General features: G+C 37.9%; 1 protein-coding gene across 1 annotated transcript in view; it reads right to left on the bottom strand.

The window, feature by feature from the left end:
- The window catches only part of LOC124123402 (carbonic anhydrase 2-like), a 50,346-nt gene extending 29,960 nt beyond the window's left edge, over nucleotides 1-20,386 (bottom strand). The window contains exon 1 of the mRNA XM_046486628.2: nucleotides 20,326-20,386. Coding sequence (XP_046342584.2) covers nucleotides 20,326-20,341 — 16 coding nt within the window. The 5' untranslated portion in view covers nucleotides 20,342-20,386. The remainder of the gene's footprint in view (nucleotides 1-20,325) is intronic.
- Between the last annotated feature and the right edge of the window lie 2,086 nt (nucleotides 20,387-22,472).

Here is a 22,472-nt window from a genome sequence, read left to right on the forward strand (position 1 = left end):
TTTCTCGTATTCTAATTCGCGTGTTTCTCCATTGAGAGCTTCACGTGAACAGCTAGTCCTGCACCATGACCGTGGAATAAATTTATTTTATAAAAAAATAATCTAGAAATGCATACAAAAGCAAGTCTAGCCAGCCCAAGAGAGCACTATCTGAAATCAGCATAGAATAAAGAAGGATATTGTGTAATATAAGATTTCAGAGATTAAATGTTAGTCTAGTGAACAGCCAGTCGAGACATGCATAACTGCTTGTCTGGTTGACTCACCTCTCGACCGAGCACTGGGTCGACCCCTGCCTCTACCCCTCCCGTTTGGTTACAATGGTATGACTTTACATGTTGATAGCGCTTACTGTTACTTAACCGGGCAAGGCACACAGAGAACAAAAACTGGGGGAGGGAAGGGAGCGTTTAAAATGGGCCATGTTAAGTACTTCTCAGTGATCACATTTGTCACAATTAATAAGTGAAATATTGCACGTCCTTGCGTGGATTTGAATACATAGAGCATATTTCATGTGTCGAGCGAAGTATCGTTTCTCTCATCGAGTGACGGGGAGTGAAATATCAAGTGTTATGTTCACTGCAATGAAAATATCACTTTTCCCAACATCAGAAAGTTCAATCTGTCACACAGAAGTAAATAATATATCTTTTGAAACTGAACTGTCTTAGATAGGAGGAACATTTGAACGTCTCTACAAGGTGACGAGAAACGTGCTTTAATAAATGATCTTTTCTCATAAATTTCTTTGGACATTTATAAAAAGAAAATTTGTATTCAGGAGAAAGGAAAGATATTTTCTGGCGACGAAATAAATTATATTTTGAACCATATGCATGTGTACACTACATTTATACTTTTACAATCTGAAAGTATATCAGTTCTGTTGTATATATGGCAAATAAGGTGTTTAAAAAAACTTACCTTATCTATAAAGGAGAGTGACTTCATGTAGTACGGAAAAACAGTAAAAGTGATACCACGATGGCATTTCATTCAGAACATATGTATTTAAGTTTCGACATAACTGATCATTGATTGAAAAATTCTGAATGTTTGAAATTTCTTGCACCATGTGATTGGTTTCAGTTAAAAATAGCTCTTCCACAAATACTTACACCGTATCAATGATCCCTCCTGTCACGATTTTTTGCTTTTGTTCTTTAAGAATTTAAACTTTTAAATTAAAAATGATATTTTCCTACTATTCTTAACTCAGATCATGATAGTCTAATACAATGTGAAATTCATAATGAATTCACAGAATTACGAACTTAAATTATTCTCACATACATACACATTGAACCTATCATTGTTTTGCAAAGACATCAGGTATATTTAGAGGAGTTGGATCTCGATGTTCTGCAGCATCATGGTGACCCTGGAAGTTAGATACTGATGTAGAGATGTCGTAGATGTGACAATATATCCAAACACCAATAAGGTGTATGTACACATAAAGAAGAGACGCGTTAATGGAGGGGGAAGGAGCATAAGCTCTGCACGTGAGGCTGTCAACTGTCTCCTCGATAAAAGAAAGCAAATCCAAGAAATTATCGAGGAAACAGATGATTGCAGAGAGAAGAAAATTAGATAAATAGGTGACGGAACACCATAGCTCTCCGGACACCACGAAGTGAACATTGTAGGAGTGACTCGGAAGCCCTATCAAAGAGATGACTTTTTTTTAGTTATGGCATTTCTATTATTATATGTTAAGGATAAACGGCATATGGTTCGAACCTCACTTGTCACAGTATCCCTTTAGCTATATTATTGGTATTATTGTGTACAGATTAAAATAAAAAATGCAGCAAAGCGGGTTTGGGTCATCCTGGCACAGTCAGGCTTGTTAGGATCATCATCAGCTCAGGGCCCTTGCCCCCTCTTTTATTATAACAGCTTAAAATTAAAATATAGCAGAGGGGGCTCGTGTGATCCAGTCAGGTCTGTTAGGCTCATCGTGTTAATATTATTATTTACAGATGAAAAAATATAAATGCAGCACAAATCAATTGTATCTCATAACTACTTCAGGGAACAGGCCTGGTGAACCAGTGGTAGAAAGGAGAAGCGAGGGAATGGGACGACGAATACTTGAACAAAAGAAGGAGAATGATCTGCGTGTGGAATACACACCGCATTCCCCCAACTATCCACATCCACCCTACCATCCAGCACCTTACTCTACCACTCCCTTGGAAAGTCACAGCAGCAGAGATGGAGGTAGCGCAACACCATACAGCTCCAACAAACAGAGGAACACCCTAGGCCTGAGAGCTGCCGACATACAGAGATCGCCAAACATACAGGGTGGGAACGACAGAGGGATGGTCACACCGATAGAAAGAAGAACCTTCAACTTCAGTGAATGTTGAGAGAACCCTCTCCCCTTCTGTGCTAATGAGGCCCATCTTGCCTTCACTGTGGTGTTAAAAACTGTTTAATATGTTGCATCTGTTCTGAACGGAACAGTTCTGCAATGAATTATATACACCTGGAACTTAATTAAGCGCCACCGAACCAAATATGACACAGAATTATGAATACCGAAAATAAGCAAACAACGATTATTTATTAGACATTATGGCCGTTTCCCCACACCATCACACTGACAATGTCACGATCAACGCGATTGCTGTTGCATGCACTGCAGGTGAAGCACAATACCCTTGAATTTTCTGAAATCAAGTATGGGTTTTTACCTTTGCACACCTTGAAAGGTTCACATTTCTTGACAAAGACTGTCTGATCGTTGTAAAACACCATCATGCCACGTCGTAGACTGCCAGAAGCATTAAGATGGCAGGTTATTGGAATGAATAATGCAGGATTGTCTTTTAGGGAAATTGGACGGCAACTTGGACGTCACCATTCTGTAATTGCAAGATTAGTGCAAAAATACCGTGCAACAAATGAAGTTAAGGATAGACCACGGCCAGGTCAGCCTCGAAAGACATCCAGGCAGGAAGATGCAGCGTTATTACGGCTTTTTAGGCGACGTCCGTTTGACAACGCTACTGTTTTAAGATCACAGTGGCTAGGTGGCCGAGCAATTTCAACCAGAACCGTCCGAAATCGTTTGGAGGCAGTGGGGTATAGAGCCAGAAGACCAATCAAACGTCCACTTGTAACACAGGAACACAGACGAGCTCGTTTGGCTTGGTCAACTCAACGTCGGAATTGGAACATTCGATCATGGAGGAGAGTTCATTTTTCTGATGAAAGCCTGTTCCTGCCTGCACACGATGGACGGGCGTACACGTGTCTGGAGGCAGCCGAATACAGCCATGGCCGAACGGAACATCCTTGAAACCATTCCTTTTGGTGGTGGGTCCGTAATGGTGTGGGGTTGTGTATCTTTCTCATGTAAACTGGACTTGATCAGTGTGCATGGCACTCTTAACGGACCTCGATATCAGCGTGACATCTTGGAGACGGCAGTTATTCCCCATTTTGATAACCATCCATTGGCCACAAGACCGATATTCATGGATGACAACGCCCGACCTCACAGATCACGTGCTGTCCGCGAATGTTTACGTCAGAATGCGATTGAGACATTTCATTGGCCAGCATGAAGTCCTGATCTCAATCCCAAAGAGCATCTTTGGGACATTTTAGGCCGTCAAGTTCGGGAAAGAGACCCACCTGTCCAAAATTTACGTGAACTCGATGCTGCTTTGCATGAGGAGTGGGCTAGAATACCTCAACGTCAAGTTCAACGTTTGATTCAGGGAATGAGGAAGCGTTTGACTGACGTAACTCGTGCACAAGGAGGATACACCAAATATTGACATAAACTGTGTTTACGGCTTCTTTAGACATTGTTCCAGGATTGCACTGATTCAAATTTGATGTAACCATTTCAGTAACCGCTGTGTGACAAAAGTAATTTTCACTTTGTTTTTGGTGCAAATTACGTATTTTTCTAAAATGTCACCATTTGAAAATAAAATTCATCAGTATGCTTCAAACTCATGTTTTCTCTGTGATTAGTGTCCCTTTTAAGCAGTGAACAACACTAGACACACGTATGTAAAAGGAATTTTTCGGTAGGTTGCAGCAAGGTTGACTCATTGATATAAATATGGGTGGCGCTTAATTAAGTTCCAGGTGTATATAATAGTTTCATTACTTTTCTATCAATGACTCTTACCTGTTCAACCTGTATGATGATATATTTCAGAGTTTCATTTTGGTTAGAAGTTTATACTTTTTAAAATCTGATAAAGATCATATTCGAATACACAACGAGCGTGTAAGAGACAGATATTATGGAAAATAGAGCTTCATGTATAAGACTATGTCGAGTGTATACGATGTCAGTGTCTCTGTTGTACTAGGAATATTTCGGCTTGTTTCTTTGGGGAGTTCTGTATTGCCTTAACCTGCTAGAATGATAATGATAGACGACATGACGCCATCCGGATTTTCCCTCCGTGGTCAAGATGCTAGCATGTATCTAAAGGAATCTACCCCTGCTACATTCCTAAGTAATTCAATGGCATTCCTAAAGAATTCTAAAGCAAAGTTATTTTAACGCATTCTTCTTATTTGGTGACATTCATGCAATTTTATCTGAGGTAGAAAAACTGGGGTCTACCTGTGCAACCAATTACTGGTGAACAACACGTTCAGGAAGTGTGGGGAGGGGGCAATACGGTGGACAACACGTTCAGGAAGTGTGGGGAAGGGGCAATACGGTGGACAACACGTTCAGGAAGTGTGGGGAGGGGGCAATACGGTGCACAACACGTTCAGGAAGTGTGGGGAGGGGGCAATACAGTGGCAGCCAGAGCCATTAATAAGAACACACTAGTTTAGCATTCCAGCAGAAAATAGCCAGTGTTCACACAGACGTTCATAACAACAAACCATTACAGAAATACATCACTTAGGAAGCATGTTCCTGTGTATAAATTTATATCAAACAATTAAATCTAAACCATGCTTGTCTTTTGAAAACGGAAAGCTCTGTAAGTGTTGAACGACCTCACTTGAATAGTATCCGGGGATTTGCGCCTCCATTGTTCTGCGTACATGACTACTTCCGACTCGAGTGTTTTAGCATTTTCCTCGCTCATGTTTTCTTTGATGACTGAGGCGCACGTTTGTTCTGTGATCAACATCTCATACTTTTCTAACCACTCACTGCACGTAAATGTGCACGTTTTAATATTGACTTGCTAAAAATGTGCTCATTAACATATACATGGTGTATGAACATTTTATCCATATGTTATTTAAATATTTTATTCGTTATACCTTTAGGGTGGGTGATTTCCGTATATGTCTCGATTGTACAGTGTCAATTTGACGTGGGAGTATAAAAGTACACCTTGCGCAAAAAGATGCCCGCAAACACACTTCTTTCTATAATAGTTAGACAAATTGATTAAGCAACGATTTTAGTAATATATATCATAGAAAAAGATAGATACTCTTGATATAGACCCGTGGACATCCTTACACAAAATCAGCTGAAATCATCTCATGACACACACTGCAAACACGAAAACGTCGTTTTTTTTCCGTTTAGGTCATTGGACGGAAAAACGACGTTATTTGGACGCTTTCAAACCATCGTTTTTCCGTCCAAATGACGTCGTTATTTGACATCGGAATTTACTGGGAGAGAACGATATCATTTAGCTCCTCCCTTTCTTGATTGACATTGTCAATCAAGCAACAGCATCGACCGGTATTCCTACTTCTCAGATTTTATTGGTCAGTTCTCGCGTGTTAGATTACAGGCCCGGACTGTGTACATGAATGGCGGCACTTTCTTAAAGCGGTTGTCAAGTAGGAGTTTATGTCATGGGAACTTCACCTCAACCGATTCCAGCAGTCCTGCTTTTATCTGATCCATTGACCTAAGTTTGTGGCTCTGTGACAACACGTACAAAAGAAAGTCTTTGTACAGGAGATGCAATGGGCTATTCATGGCATGTCACAGGCTTTTACGGATTGTGAACCGGCCTCGCGATATCTAATCCGCTGTCCTCGCATAGATATTAACATATCTTCGAGATCTGTCTGAATGAACTGCGTGACAACATTCAAGAAGGAGAAATACTAGAATGATTCCACCACAGAAGCCAAATCTTAAAGTTGTTTGATTCTTCGGTAGCATTTTCAATTAATGTTGTTTACGAATGGTTCCTGAATACATTTATCGAGATTACGCTATCCGCATGGATGACCTATTCCTGCATAGATATATCTAGATCGGTGACGCTAAGCCGGTGTCTCGTACCCAGATCCGGACATATCAGTGAAACAGGCACTCACTCGCTCACTCACTCATTCACTCACTAACTCACTCATTCACAATGTATCAATGTATCAATGTATCAATCTATCAATCTATCAATGTATCAATCTATCAATCTATAAATCTATCAATCTATCAATCTATCAATCAAACAATCAATCAAAATAGAAATCGAGTGACGGATGCTTGACTCATTGTAAGTCTTTGTACGCCATTGTATCGTTGCTAGTGGTATAATTGTAAATTCTCCTCGGCGTAATATATATCTTGCAGGTGTACGTAAACAGGATGTGTTTGGTAACTTGAGTAGGAAGCACAAGTGCACGAAGGGGTGGTATTTCAGATGACGAATGAAAGAAGACAGAAAGATTGTGACCCAAATTTAGTGACTGGTAGCCGTGTCGCACAGACGAATTTTTATTAAACGTATCTCCGAGAGTCAGTAAGAAACTAGAAATAACTGCCTTTGTTCTCTAAATCTCACCAGGTTTCAGCTTTCGCCTCTTCCTTTGTGGAATGAGGTTTCACATTTGTAAAATGATCTCTGTTATCTGTCTGTACCATCAACTTAACTGCCCTCACCCCCTGCAGTTTTCCCGTCCCATGTTGCCAAGCAGGTGACCCACAAGGAGGAATACGGCCCTCCCTCAGTCAATACTCATGAGTTATACTGTGCCTACCACAATAAGTTGTGAATACGTAGCCTTGCTGGGGCCAAACATTTTGTAACAATTTGGCAAACTTTGATATGTAAACAGCACATATAATTCAGTTTTATTTCATCTTAACATATCAGTTGAATCCCACTTTACCTTTGAAGATCCGGTTAAGAATAGATTTACAGCAACCCATGCTTGCCGTTATAGGCGACTATGCTTGACGTAAGAGGCGACTAAATGGATCGGGTGGTCAGGCTCGCTGACTTGGTTGATGCATGTCATTGTATCTCAATTGCGTGGATCGGTGGTCGTGATATCAATCACTGGATTGTCTGGTCCAGACTCGATTATGTACAGACAACCCGTCATATAACTGGAATATTGCTACGTGCGGCGTTACACAAAGAACAACAAAAATGGATCCTACTTATTTTGTGGATACCATAAATATAAATCAAACCAATAGATCGTTTGAGCTAGCTAAATATTAAAAAATAGTCGATAGTCATATTTCCCTCTGTTGGTCCCACGTGAAATGTCCTTCATGAATACTGTAAATCATGAAATTAACGCAATAATAAGTCAGCACATGGAGCATAGAGTATAGAAGAACCCTGGCCTCAAATGCGTCATGACATTTATGAGAGTAGCCTTGCAAAAATCACTGTAGTCTCACAATTCAATAATGTAGTATTGGCTGATAGACGTTCGGCCGATTAATATCATTTGTTCAATCAACTGTTCATCTAATTTCCATTAATGTATGTTACATTGATAATATGTTCATGGGTTTCTTCTCTGAACGTATAGTGTTGAGGACTACTTCAGTTGAGGATAAATAACATAAATAATGATGATATTATTTTGATATTATTGTCATTATTATTCCTTCAGATCATTAAAAAGAGTTATTATGTTTCACATGAAACATAGAGAAAGAGGTATGGATATTGTGGAGATTGTTTTTTAGCATTGACATTATTAACATAATTCTTAAAGATATTATGTTTTGTTTATGGTCTAATGCCGCACTCAGCAACTTAAGGATATTACAACATACATTTAGGTTCAGTTGTATTATTAAATTTGTGGTTTTTTTGCAAATGTTACAGAGACCTGATAAAGTAATATAAAAATGTATAGTCGCTATTCTTAAAAGTAAGCATATGTTAGATTTATCAACCGGAAATGTTGCACACCAAAGGATAATTATATATCATGATACTATTCTATGTCGAGGTCAACTATATTTGTGTTTGCTATTGCTACATGATTGGTTATGACACGTATACGTCATGATAAAGCAATGAGAAATTGACATTTAATGATATAAGACAGCTTCGCGATAAATCACAAAGAACAAAGAAGAAGGAAGCGATATTTATTTCACGATAAAACCTTGTTCTATCATGACGTCATTTATGGAGATTCGAACATGCACTTGCAACTTGAAAACGTCGTAACTTTGATGTTATTAGTGAGAGGGAAGTGTCCAGTGAGTTGTTCCCAATAGATGTAGCTGGGGAAGGTAGATAAATGCAATGCCTGAACAATCGCATCAGAAAGTGAGAGCGAAATGTTAATCGGTATTGGGAGAAAAGGTACAGACGAGAAAATTGTGAGAATATGCGGGAAAGACCCAATTCAAACCCTCCTGTTCATAAAATAGATTTATCTGGCATTGCCGCGGTCGTACGTAATGTCGATATCTCATATAAGAAATAAACGAGTCGTGGTCGTTGTTTATCGTACAATAAACAACTCCCACTCGCGGTTTGTTTCTTAATTACATGACCATATACCCTGACATATCACAGTTGATTATATCAGTTGACAAAAACCACATAAGCCGTTCCATCATCACAAGAAACCCTTGCCAAAAGTAGCGCCAACTGCACGATTCCGACAACACCAGGAGCATGCATGTTTCATTATTCACCTTATAAAATGATGACACTGGGTGCTCGCAAAACGGCAAGCTCATCCCGGTCCACTAGTGGCACCCGCTACAAACACATGCAAAGGCAAACCAATTGTTCACCCGAAAAGGCACGGAAACACACGGTACAAGTCAAAATAGAGAATTGCATCAGACATCATTTTGGTCATTGATACGTCAAACCTGGAAATGCAAGCTACACGTCCAACACAAAGACCAAGCCAGGACCCGTATCCTTTAAACCCGCCCAAACAACCCCCTGAGCACGAAGCGTGCATACATTTTCTCCTAACCTAAAGTAATCTATACTAGTTCTGAAGTAAATCGTATTTACCCGCATGAATCGCCTTATGTCATTTATTCCCGATGAACAGAGCATGCACACTTTCTGACAGTAATGTGGGGTAAGTCACGCACCAAACCTATACTCTCGATATACATGTTGCTCTTACTTAAAACACTCTTGGGCTAACAAGATACGTATATTAAAGTGCGATTCTTTTCTGATGTGCTATCATTCTAATTCGAAATAAATGACATGAATAGTTAATGACATAAATAGATACCACTCACCCTTCAATATTTTTCAAGGTCGGGTTAATCACAAACATATTTGAATATATACCACATCTATACTAACATGTACTTATCTTTATACTTAGGTGTGTCTGTCATACAGACCCCGAAACAAATATGTTCAATACAGCCCAAAATTTGGCAAAATGAAGAAAGTCTCTTGGCTCCTTCTTGTTATATTTTATAACTATTGTTTAACAACTGTTTTTTTTCTGTAAAATATGTTCATTTCAGAGATTAGATGTTATTCTAGCATCACATCTGTGGTACGTTCACTGCATCAGCGTTGACATAAAAACGATTTTTACATATGTAAATACATACAGAGGAAATGCTTAGCATTATCTTTTAAGGAAGAATGTGTGACTTGCTTAATACATATGTATGCGGACATATATGTATGTACATTGTTATGTGTATGGGTGTATGCTTTTATATGTTTGTTAGTATATCAGATGAATTTAGACTTGAATTGAAACAAGAAGGCTTGGGTTTGCGTAATTTTGCTTGAATGGTACACCTGGGGAGCTGGCTGCCTGAGCGGGTTAAGTAATTATGTCATATGTGAAGCTTGTAGCTAATCAGCATTATAGTATAAGGTTGGGGTGATTCAAAAATAGTTAGTTTTTTTCTGTTTCTTGGGTGTTGGCCAGACCTATATTTTAACCTCCTCATTTTTAACGTTAAAGTTCAGAACACTGTGTGAGAGATTGTATCCCATGTCGGGGCTTGTGAAACTGAACTAGAAATCATGCTGATATTTGCAAATGTGTGCCTTGGAAAACTTGCATTGTGAACTTATGTGGAACTATGGATATATGTGTTTTCGTGGAACAAGGAGTGGAATGAACAATCAAACATGGAAATCAGGGTGACTATATAAGTATGCAATTTGCTGTAGCCCTTTGATGGTGATATTATTGTACATGGTAGCCGAAGCCTAATTCTCCCATAGTAAACTTAGCTGTATTGGTAATCTATCATGCATTGTTAATAAATATCTGTCTTAATTGTTGTGCGATCCTTTAATTGTGCGAATGGATTTGGAGTGTATCCCTTCGTTCCACTTCCACTCGTAACAACATTTGGATGAATATAGATATACCTCCTCAAAGATAGTGATCGTAGATGATTGTAGAACGTGCACGCAGAAAATGGAATAATTATGTGAGTAATTGGGTAAATACCACGTTTAGCAATAATCAGTCATGTTGCGATATTGGTTTCCAACATACAAGACGGACCATGAAATTATGACTTGAATTTGGACCTGGCTTTCTGGTGTGATGTAACACCCCATAATCTAATGTAGAAAAAGAGCTAAAAGCACGAATAAAGATCACGAGATGAAACTTATGTATACATCTGGGCATATATTTGCGTAGTATTACTACGTTAATTCATCAGCATATATGTATTTTGCGCAGAGGATATTGTAGATCGACGCTTACATGCGCATATAACCTATTCACCAGTGCTGTAACATTTAAGTCATTTGTCTTTTGATACATATCAATAAGAGCATGGAGACTCTGTCTGAAGAAATATAGACATGCATGGGATCTTTTGGACAGTTGTATTTCACGGTTAGACTAACGCTTAGTCTCTGAAAATATATTATTTTGGTTAGAACGAGAAACCATATTTAATTTAAAAGGAGCCCAAGTGAGATGGTAATTTCAGCCTGAACCTGTTGAACATCTAGACTTATTTCATTTGGGGCTATAGTATTGCAGTAAGGCCGGGGCGGAAGGGAAAATAATATGGTTCAGGGACTGTAAGACAAACTACTTCACGGTCTGTATCGCCGTCGTGATCTTTAGAGCTACGAAATTAGAGCCATCTGAAACAGCCACTCGACACCTGTTTGCACCCATCAGATACCAGTCACTACTGTCACTACTCCTATCTCCACACGAAAAAAAACCCCGAAAAATGTCGGCAGTGTATATTTTTAATCCTTCTAATTTACTATTTAGATACATGATTTAACTTAAAAGTAATTATATAGATATCTGTGATGCTGGTACCGTTTTGTCGCCATTGTGTAGCTATTGCGGAGTTATTATAAATATCAAATACATGTCTTGAAATATAGACTTGTAAAAGAGTTCATCAGAGAACCATATGCAGCCATTTAATTGGCGGGTATGGATATATTATCCATTTACTTATACACACTTATTATGGGCATATACAGAATTTCATTGTACCTTATTATTGAAAAAATACCCTTCAACAACCCATTCTTGTACTAAGGCGACTAACGTAATCGGGTGGTCAGGCTCGCTGACTTGGTTGATGCATGTCATCGTATCCCAATTGCGTAGATCGGTGCTCTTGATGTCAATAACTCGATTGTCTGGCCCAGACTGGATTATTTACAGACCGCCGTCATATCGCTGGTATATTGTTGAGTGCAGCGTTTAACAACAAACAATCAAACAAAAACTACTATTAAGGAAGAGTGCAGGACGACTTGCTTTATACATAATTATATATGTGGACATATATGTATGGACATTTGGATGATATAGATATACCTCCTTTAAGATAGCGTTCGTAGATGACTGTAGAAAATGGAATAATTATGTGAGTAATCGGGTTAATACAACGTTTAGCAATATTCAGCCATATTGCGATATTGGTTTCCAACATACAAGACGGACCATGAAATTATGACTTGAATTTGGACCTGGCCTTCTGGTGTGATGTAACACCCCATAATCTAATGTAGAAAAAGAGCTAAAAGCACGAATAAAGATCACGAGATGAAAATTGTGTATACATCTGGACATATATTTGCGTAGTATTACTACGTTAATTCATCAGTATATATGTATTTTGCATAAAAGGATATTGTAGGATCGACGCTGACATGCGCAAACATTTCATTTCTTTTGACACATATCGACACGAGAAACTATATCTAAATTTAAAAGGAGCCCAAGTGAGATGGAAATTTCAGCCTGAACCTGTTGAACATCTAGGCTTGTTTCATTTTGGGCTATAGCATTGCCATAAGGCCTGGGCGGAAGGATACACCTGTTTGCACCCATCCGATACCAATCACAACTTCTCTCTCCAAACGAAAACACAATACGAAAAATGTCGGAAGTTTATCCTTCCAATTTTCTATTTAGATGTTCTAACTTTCAAGTAATTATATGGATCTCATGTTTTATTGGTATCTGTGATGCTGGTACAGTTTTGTCGCCATTGTGTAGCTTTTGTGGATTTATTATGAATATCAAATACATGTCTTGAAATATGGACTTGTGAAAGAACTCATCATTGAACCATATGCAGTCTAACCCATTTAATTGGCGTGTATGGACATATTAGCCATCTACTTATACACACCTATTATGGACATTTCATCGTACCTTATTATTAAAAAGATTACCCATGAAGATCCGGGTTAGAATAGGCCTTCAACAACCCATGCTTGTTCGAAGGCGACTAACATGATCGGGTGGTTAGGCTCGCTGACTTGGTTGATGCATGTCATCGTATCCCAATTGCGTAGATCGGTGCTCTTGGTGATAATAACTGGATTGTCTGGTCCAGACTGGATTATTTACGACCCACCGTCATATAGCTGGTATATTGCTGAGTGCGGCGTTAAACAACAAACAAACAAAATCTATTATTAAACACCTTCCAACAATGAGAAATTAAACTTATATTTCTATATATTTTGTTATATTTATAACATAATTTGATTCATAATTTAATTATTGCGTTGCTTTCTTCCCTGTCATTCAATGTACATGTTCAACCCCCTAAACTTTTAATATTTCATTTTTCACAAATGGCTACGTTAGTAAGTTGCCTAGATCTCTCGTTATCTACTCACACGAACAGATTAAAATAATTTGTTTTACTGTCATATTTCTGTTTATCTAATTCATACTACGAAATTGATAATTCATTTATCACAGTATAGATCATATTCGTTTATATCACTATCTGATGCTAAGTTTTTATTGCAGAAATTATAATTAATTCAAAATGTAGAAAGATACAATTTGCCATTATTTGACTTTTAAACAGTACAAAGTATAATATAATGATCAGAATGCCTGTAACGGGTAGTATTTAAGAAAGAAATATTTGTCAATAAGTCCCATTTTTCAGATATGTCCTACAGTAGTATTACTGTATATCTTCAAAGAGAGGTTTACATTGTAGTTATCATTATTTGTGGATGATTCAAAAAGCAACATAGAACATATATATGCTACCATGACGAAAGAATACAGAGTATACATAACTCGCAATTCTCCAAAAGAGATTTCAAATCACAATAACATATCTGATATAAAGAGAGGTGGTAATGATTTAATCTCTACATTGTGCCCTTGTTCGTGAGCCCTTGTTCTATTCAGCAAACAGCCCCAAACCGAAACTCCACAACATATCCGATTACACTGATTCAGGCTGTCCCAGTTCTCCATGCGATACTGACGCCCGTTCGTCTCCCAGACCATAGAGAATAAATTTAAAAGGAATCCAGCTCAAGTCTAAAACGATTTGGCAAGCCTAGATTGCCTCAATTCTATCCATGAAAGTAAGCATTAATAAAAAAATATTGTTCTTGTCTGCTTCAGATTATATTTTGTAGAGACATATTTTTAACTAGGAAAATTGTACTGACACCGGCGCTGTCCCTATTGAAGCTATTTATAAGAATTTCGAATTGTCGTCCATTGTTCGATGTCAATACATCGATGACAAGTGAGGATATCATAAAGTAATCGTTGATGCCGCGCTACACTATAATAAAAATTATAATCAAGTTGACTGGTGTGTACATTACTACAGTGAACATGTACATGATCATGCCCTAATAATCAAATGCCGTAATGTCAAATACTAGTATATTATTGTGTGATGAATTTAACTGGATCAGTGGTAACATGTGATAATAATATTCTATCAATTTCTCTCCTGGTTGGTCCATCCATATCTACAAAATGAACATAATACAATTAAAATGGAGCCTAGAACAGTTCTTAATTTCAGGCAAGGGCTAAGGAAATCTAGACTTTCCCAATCATTATAGACTTGAGTTGGTCTCATCTTTTACATTATTCTCTTGGGTCAACGCCACAGCTCATACCATACACTAACAAGACCAGATTGCCCCCCGCCGGAGCTCCTGGATGTTGGTTATATCATCTAGCATGGCCAACTCTGCTCTTAAGTAAACAAGAACCTAATCAGCGAGGGGTCCTTTATCATCCCTATGTGACTACTTATAAAAATCTCATATCTCTTCCCAAAGACCTAGTTAATAATATATTTTCTGCTGAATATTCGAAACAAAGTGAGTGAGTTGGTGCTACATATGTTTACGGATCTATTTTAAATGACTGCAGCGCTCCATTATGAAAGCAAATTGTTTTAACGCCGCTCTCAGCAGTATTCCAGTGATATATGACGGCGGTCTGTTGTATATGAAATAAATGCAAATTGAATCTTGAATCTTGAAAGTTGTAACATTTCCGCTAATAAGTATCACATGCAGTATACAGTATATCAACTGAAATATACTGTATACAACATGCAGTATACAGTGTGTCGCGAGCTCTGCGCTGGGCTGGAGCACACATTTCCTTCCCCTCTCCCTTCGGCAAACACCTCATGAGGGTTGCAACGAGGACACGAGGTACGCCTTTTATACACATTTGCGACAATGCGGCAACGGGACATATTTGGACCTTTAAAATGTCGCGTTACGGCATCGTCGCCCTTTTGTAAAATAAAGAAAAGGATTATTCAAAGAGCTAAAATGCAAAAACGCGACGATGCGACAAATGGCCAATTGTCGTGATTTTGTTAATTTTGACACGTTTTGCTTGTTTTTGTAAGGGCGCCAATGCGCCAATGCGACAACGCGACAATGTCCCTTCCATAGTGATCCGTGCAAATAAATCTGAGTTATGAAATAGAAATCTGACATGCCAATTAAAAGATAAAGTGTTGCAGCTTCTGATTTCATAGATCTTCAAGAAGGATTATCAATAATGGGATGGGTGATGAGTTCAACTGCATGCCGATACTATACGTTGTGATTAACAATAATGCTTCGAGTATTACGGAGTATTACGTGAATAAACATATTGTTTATACTCGTCCATGTTTTTGACGGACAATATAATTTACATGCTCGGTAAAAGTGAGGACGGGCATCATTGTGTGTTTCCGTGTTTTGTTCAGGTGAACAATTGACTTGTCCTTGCATGTGTTTGTGACGGGTGCCACTTGTGTGGCAGGATACGCTCACCTTTTCCCGAACACTCGTTGGATGGCCTGAACCAATTCGGATTTTAATCCCACATCAGTCTGATACATCGTGATGTAACTGGAATATTGAAATACTGTACAGTTGAAAATGGTGTTTAATGTGATTACCGTAGTGTGTTACTGCAACTGTTCAAATGTTGAGCAGTGCTGTTATGTAATATAAAGAAAGCATATTCAATTATCAAATTGATTTGAATAGAATATACTTGAGTCAGTGTATTTTATAAACGCCCCAAACCGTAATCTAAACACATATAATAACAGATCATATACACGCATGGTGCCTTGACTTACTGCTAGCTTTAATAGGCCATCCCGGAATAAAATGCCCCCCCCCCCCCCCATGTTTTAGTATATTTACAAGAAATATATTCCAAACAATATCCTCATCAGATGAGAAGATCTTTTTCAGAATTACCTCAGTAAGTCAATTACAATGACAGAGCGTCGTAATACATTTACATCAAGTACAATACGTCAAAATGGCTGACACGATAAACGTGACGGAAGATATATCCGAAGTTGTTAATTAACCTGTGGCTATTTCAAGGCTTTGTCATGACTGATGAACTGGCCGATCGTTGAAAGGTGATTGTAAAGATGTGTCAAATAGAGACTAAGGTAAATTCATAGATTGCTGTAGGTTGTTATTACGATAGTTTGGATGTTTTTTCGTTTGTTTTTTCTCTGGGATGGGTTGTAGAGAGGGTATCCTTAAACGGGCGTGCAACCACGATTCTGTAAGTAGTCGGATAATGGGTTGTGTTTCATTTGGTTATAATAATAACTAATTTTTTAATGTGAAGTTTACAAGATATACGGCTAGGACGAGAGGTCGGTCACATGACGTTCTTCACGTGACTGTATTCTTGAAATGGCTACTTCTACATTCCTGGGGAAAACCCTTGGAATTCCCAAATACGAATTCATACAGAAGCGTGGTTGCACGCCCGTTTAAGGATACCCTCGCTACAACCTATCCCAGAGAAAAAACAAAGCGAGGGTATCCTTAAACGGGCGTGCAACCACGCTTCTGTATGTCGAATTAGTCAGTGTTTACGCCATTTCAAGAATACAGTCACGTGAAGAACGTCATGTGATCGACCTCTCGTCCTAGCCGTATAACTTCACATTAAAAAATTAGTTATTATTATAACCAAATTAAACACAACCCATTATCCGATAGGGGTAACTGTTCATAGCCGAGTGATATGTTACCACAATAAACTTGGTAACATTGTTTGGTTTGACTTCTTGGCGCGTGCCTGAATTCCATTAACATGTTACATATCCTAAAACTGGCTTATCAGCAAATCTCGCTGCACTGCGCGCGACAGATACTAGAGCAAGGCATGCCAGAAATACGAAACCTAAAGCTTTCGAAAGGATGCCTTAGGAATCACGTGCGTCGGGAGACCAGCGCCATCTGATTGGCCGTTATCAGTTGTACGAGGCGGAGCAAAAAGCATCGTTTTTCCGTCCATTTTATGCTTGAAAAACTCGACCCTTTTCTGGACACTTTCTAGACGCTCACCAATTAATCAATTTTAATGAATTTTTAGTCGTTTTTCCGTCCAATGACCATATACGAAAAAAAACGACGTTTTCGTGTTTGCAGTGACAGTTACACTGTTTATAAAACGACATAGTGGTAGATAGATCTGCCTAAGTTCATAATGTAGTCTAATTGAATTTAGTATGTTTTAGGGCGCAGGTGGCAACATTTCAGTCGCACCACATTCGCCTGTATACTATCCAGGTTCAGACTGGTCACACGTTGTAACCACCTGTACCTCATCTGTCGACTAGTACAAGAAGCATGGGGATCTTTGGACCTATTCCACCCCGTGATTCAAACAGGTGACTGGTGTTGATACAGTTACGATCGATAATGAGCAGTTATTCGTTGTCAGTGTTATCATTGGGTAATCTGACTATCTGAATTATCTCATCACTTGTAAAAGCTGCACACAACTCGGTGTTGTAGCCAGAGCAAAGAGTCAATAGACATTTGAAGGAATGGAAATTATTATCAAGACCCCAATCTGTACATGTGACAATATTCTAAAGTAAAGTGAAGAGGGGTACATGAAGCAACTTTCACTCAGCTTCTAATAGCCAGTGACGCGTTTAATAATTTTACCTGTGAATTGTATGTGCGTTCAAGACAATACAATACAGGTTAGACAGAGTGATTAAGTCGAGGTTTGCGTCACAATTAGCGTTATTCCGGCTGTTGGACTCTGGAAAACCCTGGGAATCATGGCAAGCTACGTTTTAAATCTCACATCGAGTATGGTGATACTGTATCTCACCTTATCAGACTCTAAGTGATTTTGCTGTAGCCAAACATAAATTTTGCAAGTTATACTGTATTAGATTGTCTTGAAAATTTGCACATCTGAACATAAATGGAATTTTGAATTAATAATGAATACTACTGTATTATATTGTCCTGAAAATGTGTACATGTGTACATAAATGCAATTTTTAATTAATAATAAATAAAAACCTATACTACTACAAACATTTTTGTGTTATATCTTCCTAGACAGGCTGTAGTCTGGCATTAGTTAGTCAGTGAAAGTGAAACAGTCTAAACATTGTTGTAGGGATTATCACGGGCTACTGATCTTTAAACTAGAACAATAGCTGCTGGCAAAGTGAGAACACCCCGTTTTAACGCTTTAACCAGAACGCCCAGCAAAAGGCTTGTAATGTTTGTACAGGTCTGTGGCTTATCAAACATTTGAGGTCACGTTGAAACCGAAGGGAACACTGCATTGTGTACTTTGTGTCTGAATCGATTGACAAATTCTAAGAACATACCATTATCGCTAGGGTGATATCCGTATTGTCGATAAACGAATGTAGGGGTTACCTTTGAATAGGATTGTATCTAATTTTGTATCCGAACTATTCTGCAATCAGTTATTGAATCAGTTAAAATTGAAATAATATATCGGAGGAGGTGAACTACTGATTTCATGAACTTCCGTACATGGGCAGTTACTTTGAACGCAAATACTTACATTTACAGATATTGAGTCAATACTGACGGAACTGAAACATAGTAATTACTTCAGGAATACCATGAACATAAATACTCGAAGCATGTTCCAGTGTCCAGCTTTCTGTATTTTAGGTACAGGTGTTTATCTTAAGGAATAAAAGGGAAATGGAAATCAAATGATAATTACTAAGCAAGTAATCCAAATACAGTAATCTACGTTTATAACGAACACACTTATAATGAACTGACCGATACAACGAACTTATATTTTAGTCCCGACCAGTTGTTGTATATATGCTGTATGTCTGCTCATAAGGAACTACGGTTATTACGAACTAATATAAGTGGTCCCATCGAGTTCGTTATAACCGTAGTTTACTGTACAGTTGGAAACGTTAAGCTACTGACTTGCTAAAGTTCAAATGTTAAGCCTTTCCAAAAAGCCTTTTCAGACACGTTTAGAATTATTTATATATTTAGTTTGTCATAGTATAGTCCGAAATACATGCAGGTGTTAAAATGAGCATTGTCTATTTCATTTAAAAGCATCTTTCAGAACGATGTCAAAAGGTTCTGCTAATTTCTTAAATAAAAGGCGACAAAAAACATTTCCATAACCTGAAGATATCTCTACCTAAAGCAGAGTCCATTGTACGATTCCCACCATGTCATAAGCATGTGTTAATGAATCACTTTCAAATAGTGATGATATCAGGTTTTCATGAAAAGGTGAGCGTACATTGTATCTTGCCCAACCACTAGCACCCATCGTAAACAGATGCAAAGAAAAAGTAATTGTTCACCTGAAACACGGGAATATATGTCACAACTCGAAATATGGAATTGTATCGGATATCATTTTTGTCACTGATGCGTCAAATTTGGAAATCTTCACGGATTGAGCAGAAATAGCTGAGCTATGGCCATATCAAGTTTCTGTTTTCAGTGTGGTCAAGTGAAATGTCAAATCAATGCTAAATTTTTAAATATTGCAGAACACGAAGAATATATGTTAAGAATACATGTTCAACTTTCCATTTTGAAGGCAAGTAATGGCTGAATAGTGGTCATACATAGATTTATTAATATGATTGCCATGGCGGTCAAATTGAATCAATGAATTGAATTCAGTGGATCAATGAAGATTCAGCATCACTGGACAAACGGATAAACTCAGATGATTTTCAGTCAGGTGATTTAATAAATTGAGACTGTTCCAGCCTATTTAATACCAACAAGTGACACAAAATTATGATATTATCAGAGGAGACTCGGTTCTCTGTATCATCATTGTCCTGGATGGACTCGTTTATAATAATCAGGCAGTCCTTTGTGTAAATGCAGAATACTCAGTAGGTGACTATAATAACACAATGGCGGATTCCGAAGTTTGATGTGTCATATTGTGGCAACGGCTTGTCAAACGTATCCCACAATAACCTCTCTCAGATCATTAAATGAGACAAATATGTATGTATCCTCTACATATCAACGCGGATTATGCTGACATCAGACTTGTCGCTTGTAATAATCACAAACTACCTACCTTCAACTCCAGACATTCAGTCGAGCGACTATACTGGAGACGAATCCTGACCACGTGTGCAGTATCAGCTTATCATTGGACAAATATCTGCACTTCCTTGTACAATGGGTGTTATTACTGTGTAATGCAGGTCAAACAAAAGACACCGTGAGCACATATCAGTCAGAGGAATTGTAATGAAATCTGATGTTTAACATATCCTAGAAAACCTTCAATCAGTTTAACATTTACAACATGGTCAGTTTGAATGTACCAACAAATATATTTAGTCGCTTTTTTGTGTCATTGACGTGTTGTAACATCGTCCACACCTGTCGCACACAAGTTGGAAGTAGCGAGGGGGGTGGGTTGGGTGGGGGGTGGGGGGTGGGGATGGGGTTAGCGAGGGGGATAAATCAAGTTTTAGCAGTGGATTGCTCACTTGATGGTTTCCTAAACGAAAACAATTAATTTCATCCAGATGGTTGAATTATAGGAACGTGTGTTGTGCCCTTAAACCTACAATGGTCTTAAGTCCACAATATTCATGAGTGGGCGTGGCTTATGTATGCAATAACAAAATAAAAATGATCTAAAAATGTTTGTAAAACGTTCGTGTATTTTGTAAGCAAGTGTGGTATTTTAAGGAATTTTATTCTCAGTATCACCTTCCACTTTGCCATTGTGTCATGGAAAATAAATACTGGGAATTGGGCATCAAAATAGGAAATATTCCTTCTCGTTAGCAGTATGTCATAACTCCCGTATAGGAACGTATATATCCATATCCATATCAACTACTTGTCATGCACTGCCCGTTTCCTTCAACATTTTCTGTTGTGGTGTGTTTAGATGGGGTAAATATGGACACAATAACTTTCTCAAAAATTATCCAGTACAACATTAAATTCAAAATTTCAAATTCTAATCCAGGCCAGTAATGCTCATATGAAAGAGGAAGAGAAAGTTATGTGTCACCCACACACAAGATGATTGATCAATATAAGTTTTGTAAATCCATAACAAATAAATTGAATTCGTTTTAGTTTTGTTTGCAGGTCTTCCCAGTTGGAACTAGTGTTTATGTTTTGGTGTTCATGTTAGGGTCAGATAAAGTATTATGTTTTTTAATCAATAAGCTGGAATTGAGTTTTGCATTTTTGGTATGCATGCGAAGTATTGTATACAGGCTTCTTGCCTTGCTCCAAGGATGTACTGAAAGAAAAGTCCATGGACGTAAATTAATTCTATACTCATAATGGGCAAGTCTAGATCAATCCAATGTCAACATAGGCCAGCATCCATAAAGTCAAGCATAGGTTGCTAGGGACTAGTTCTAACCTAGAGTCCATTCAGGATTGCAATAAGTTAATCGTGTTTTAATGGTACTTCAATAATCCATTGTTTTAGTTTGTTTTGTTTTGGTGAAACCCACAAATACAGGTTAGCAGTAAATCAAACACTATGGGAAAGCAACTGGAATAAAAACCCAGTTATTGCTATATCTGGATTGAAAGTCATTCCAAGTTATCTGCTAACAAAACTCACGGCGCATCTCTTGCAGCAATTCTCTGCATGTGTGACACTACATTTTCTTTCTGTATACATTTAGTGAAGAGAAACATCATTAAGACATGTTTATGAAAACATCTTAAAGAAAGTGAATAATATCTTCTAACAGGTATATGATGGCGGCAACTGACATATGCCTCTTTCAATTGTCAAGCTAAACCTTCAGATAATTTATTGTAACATATAATGGCACCATGGCAAAAAAAATTATGAAGGTAATACAAGTGTATTGTTTACTCAGATATAATTTTTTTTTTTTTAAAATGAAAGGACAACTGAAATCATCTTTGGTTAATATTTCATAATGAAAACATTAATGGATCTATCATTAAGAAACTGACACAATAATAAGGACATTTCTTGTTGAAGGTATTGCTTTGGGTTTGGAGATGCCTTGTGTTCCCATGCAGCAGTGTTGATTTCAAACTTTGAATCCGAATCTATATATTTTATATGTATTTTTAAGACAAAATGCTGATGGCTTATGATTGGTAAATAGTCATTATAATTATCATAATAATACCTTTGCAATTCCAATGTATTAGATGCTGCAAGTTAGTTATGGTTGATCTATTGTTGATATCGCGTGTAGATTC

This window comes from Haliotis rufescens, unplaced genomic scaffold (assembly GCF_023055435.1).
Source record: "Haliotis rufescens isolate VD_foot unplaced genomic scaffold, xgHalRufe1.0.p SCAF_9, whole genome shotgun sequence".
Taxonomy (NCBI): Eukaryota; Metazoa; Mollusca; class Gastropoda; order Lepetellida; family Haliotidae; genus Haliotis; species Haliotis rufescens.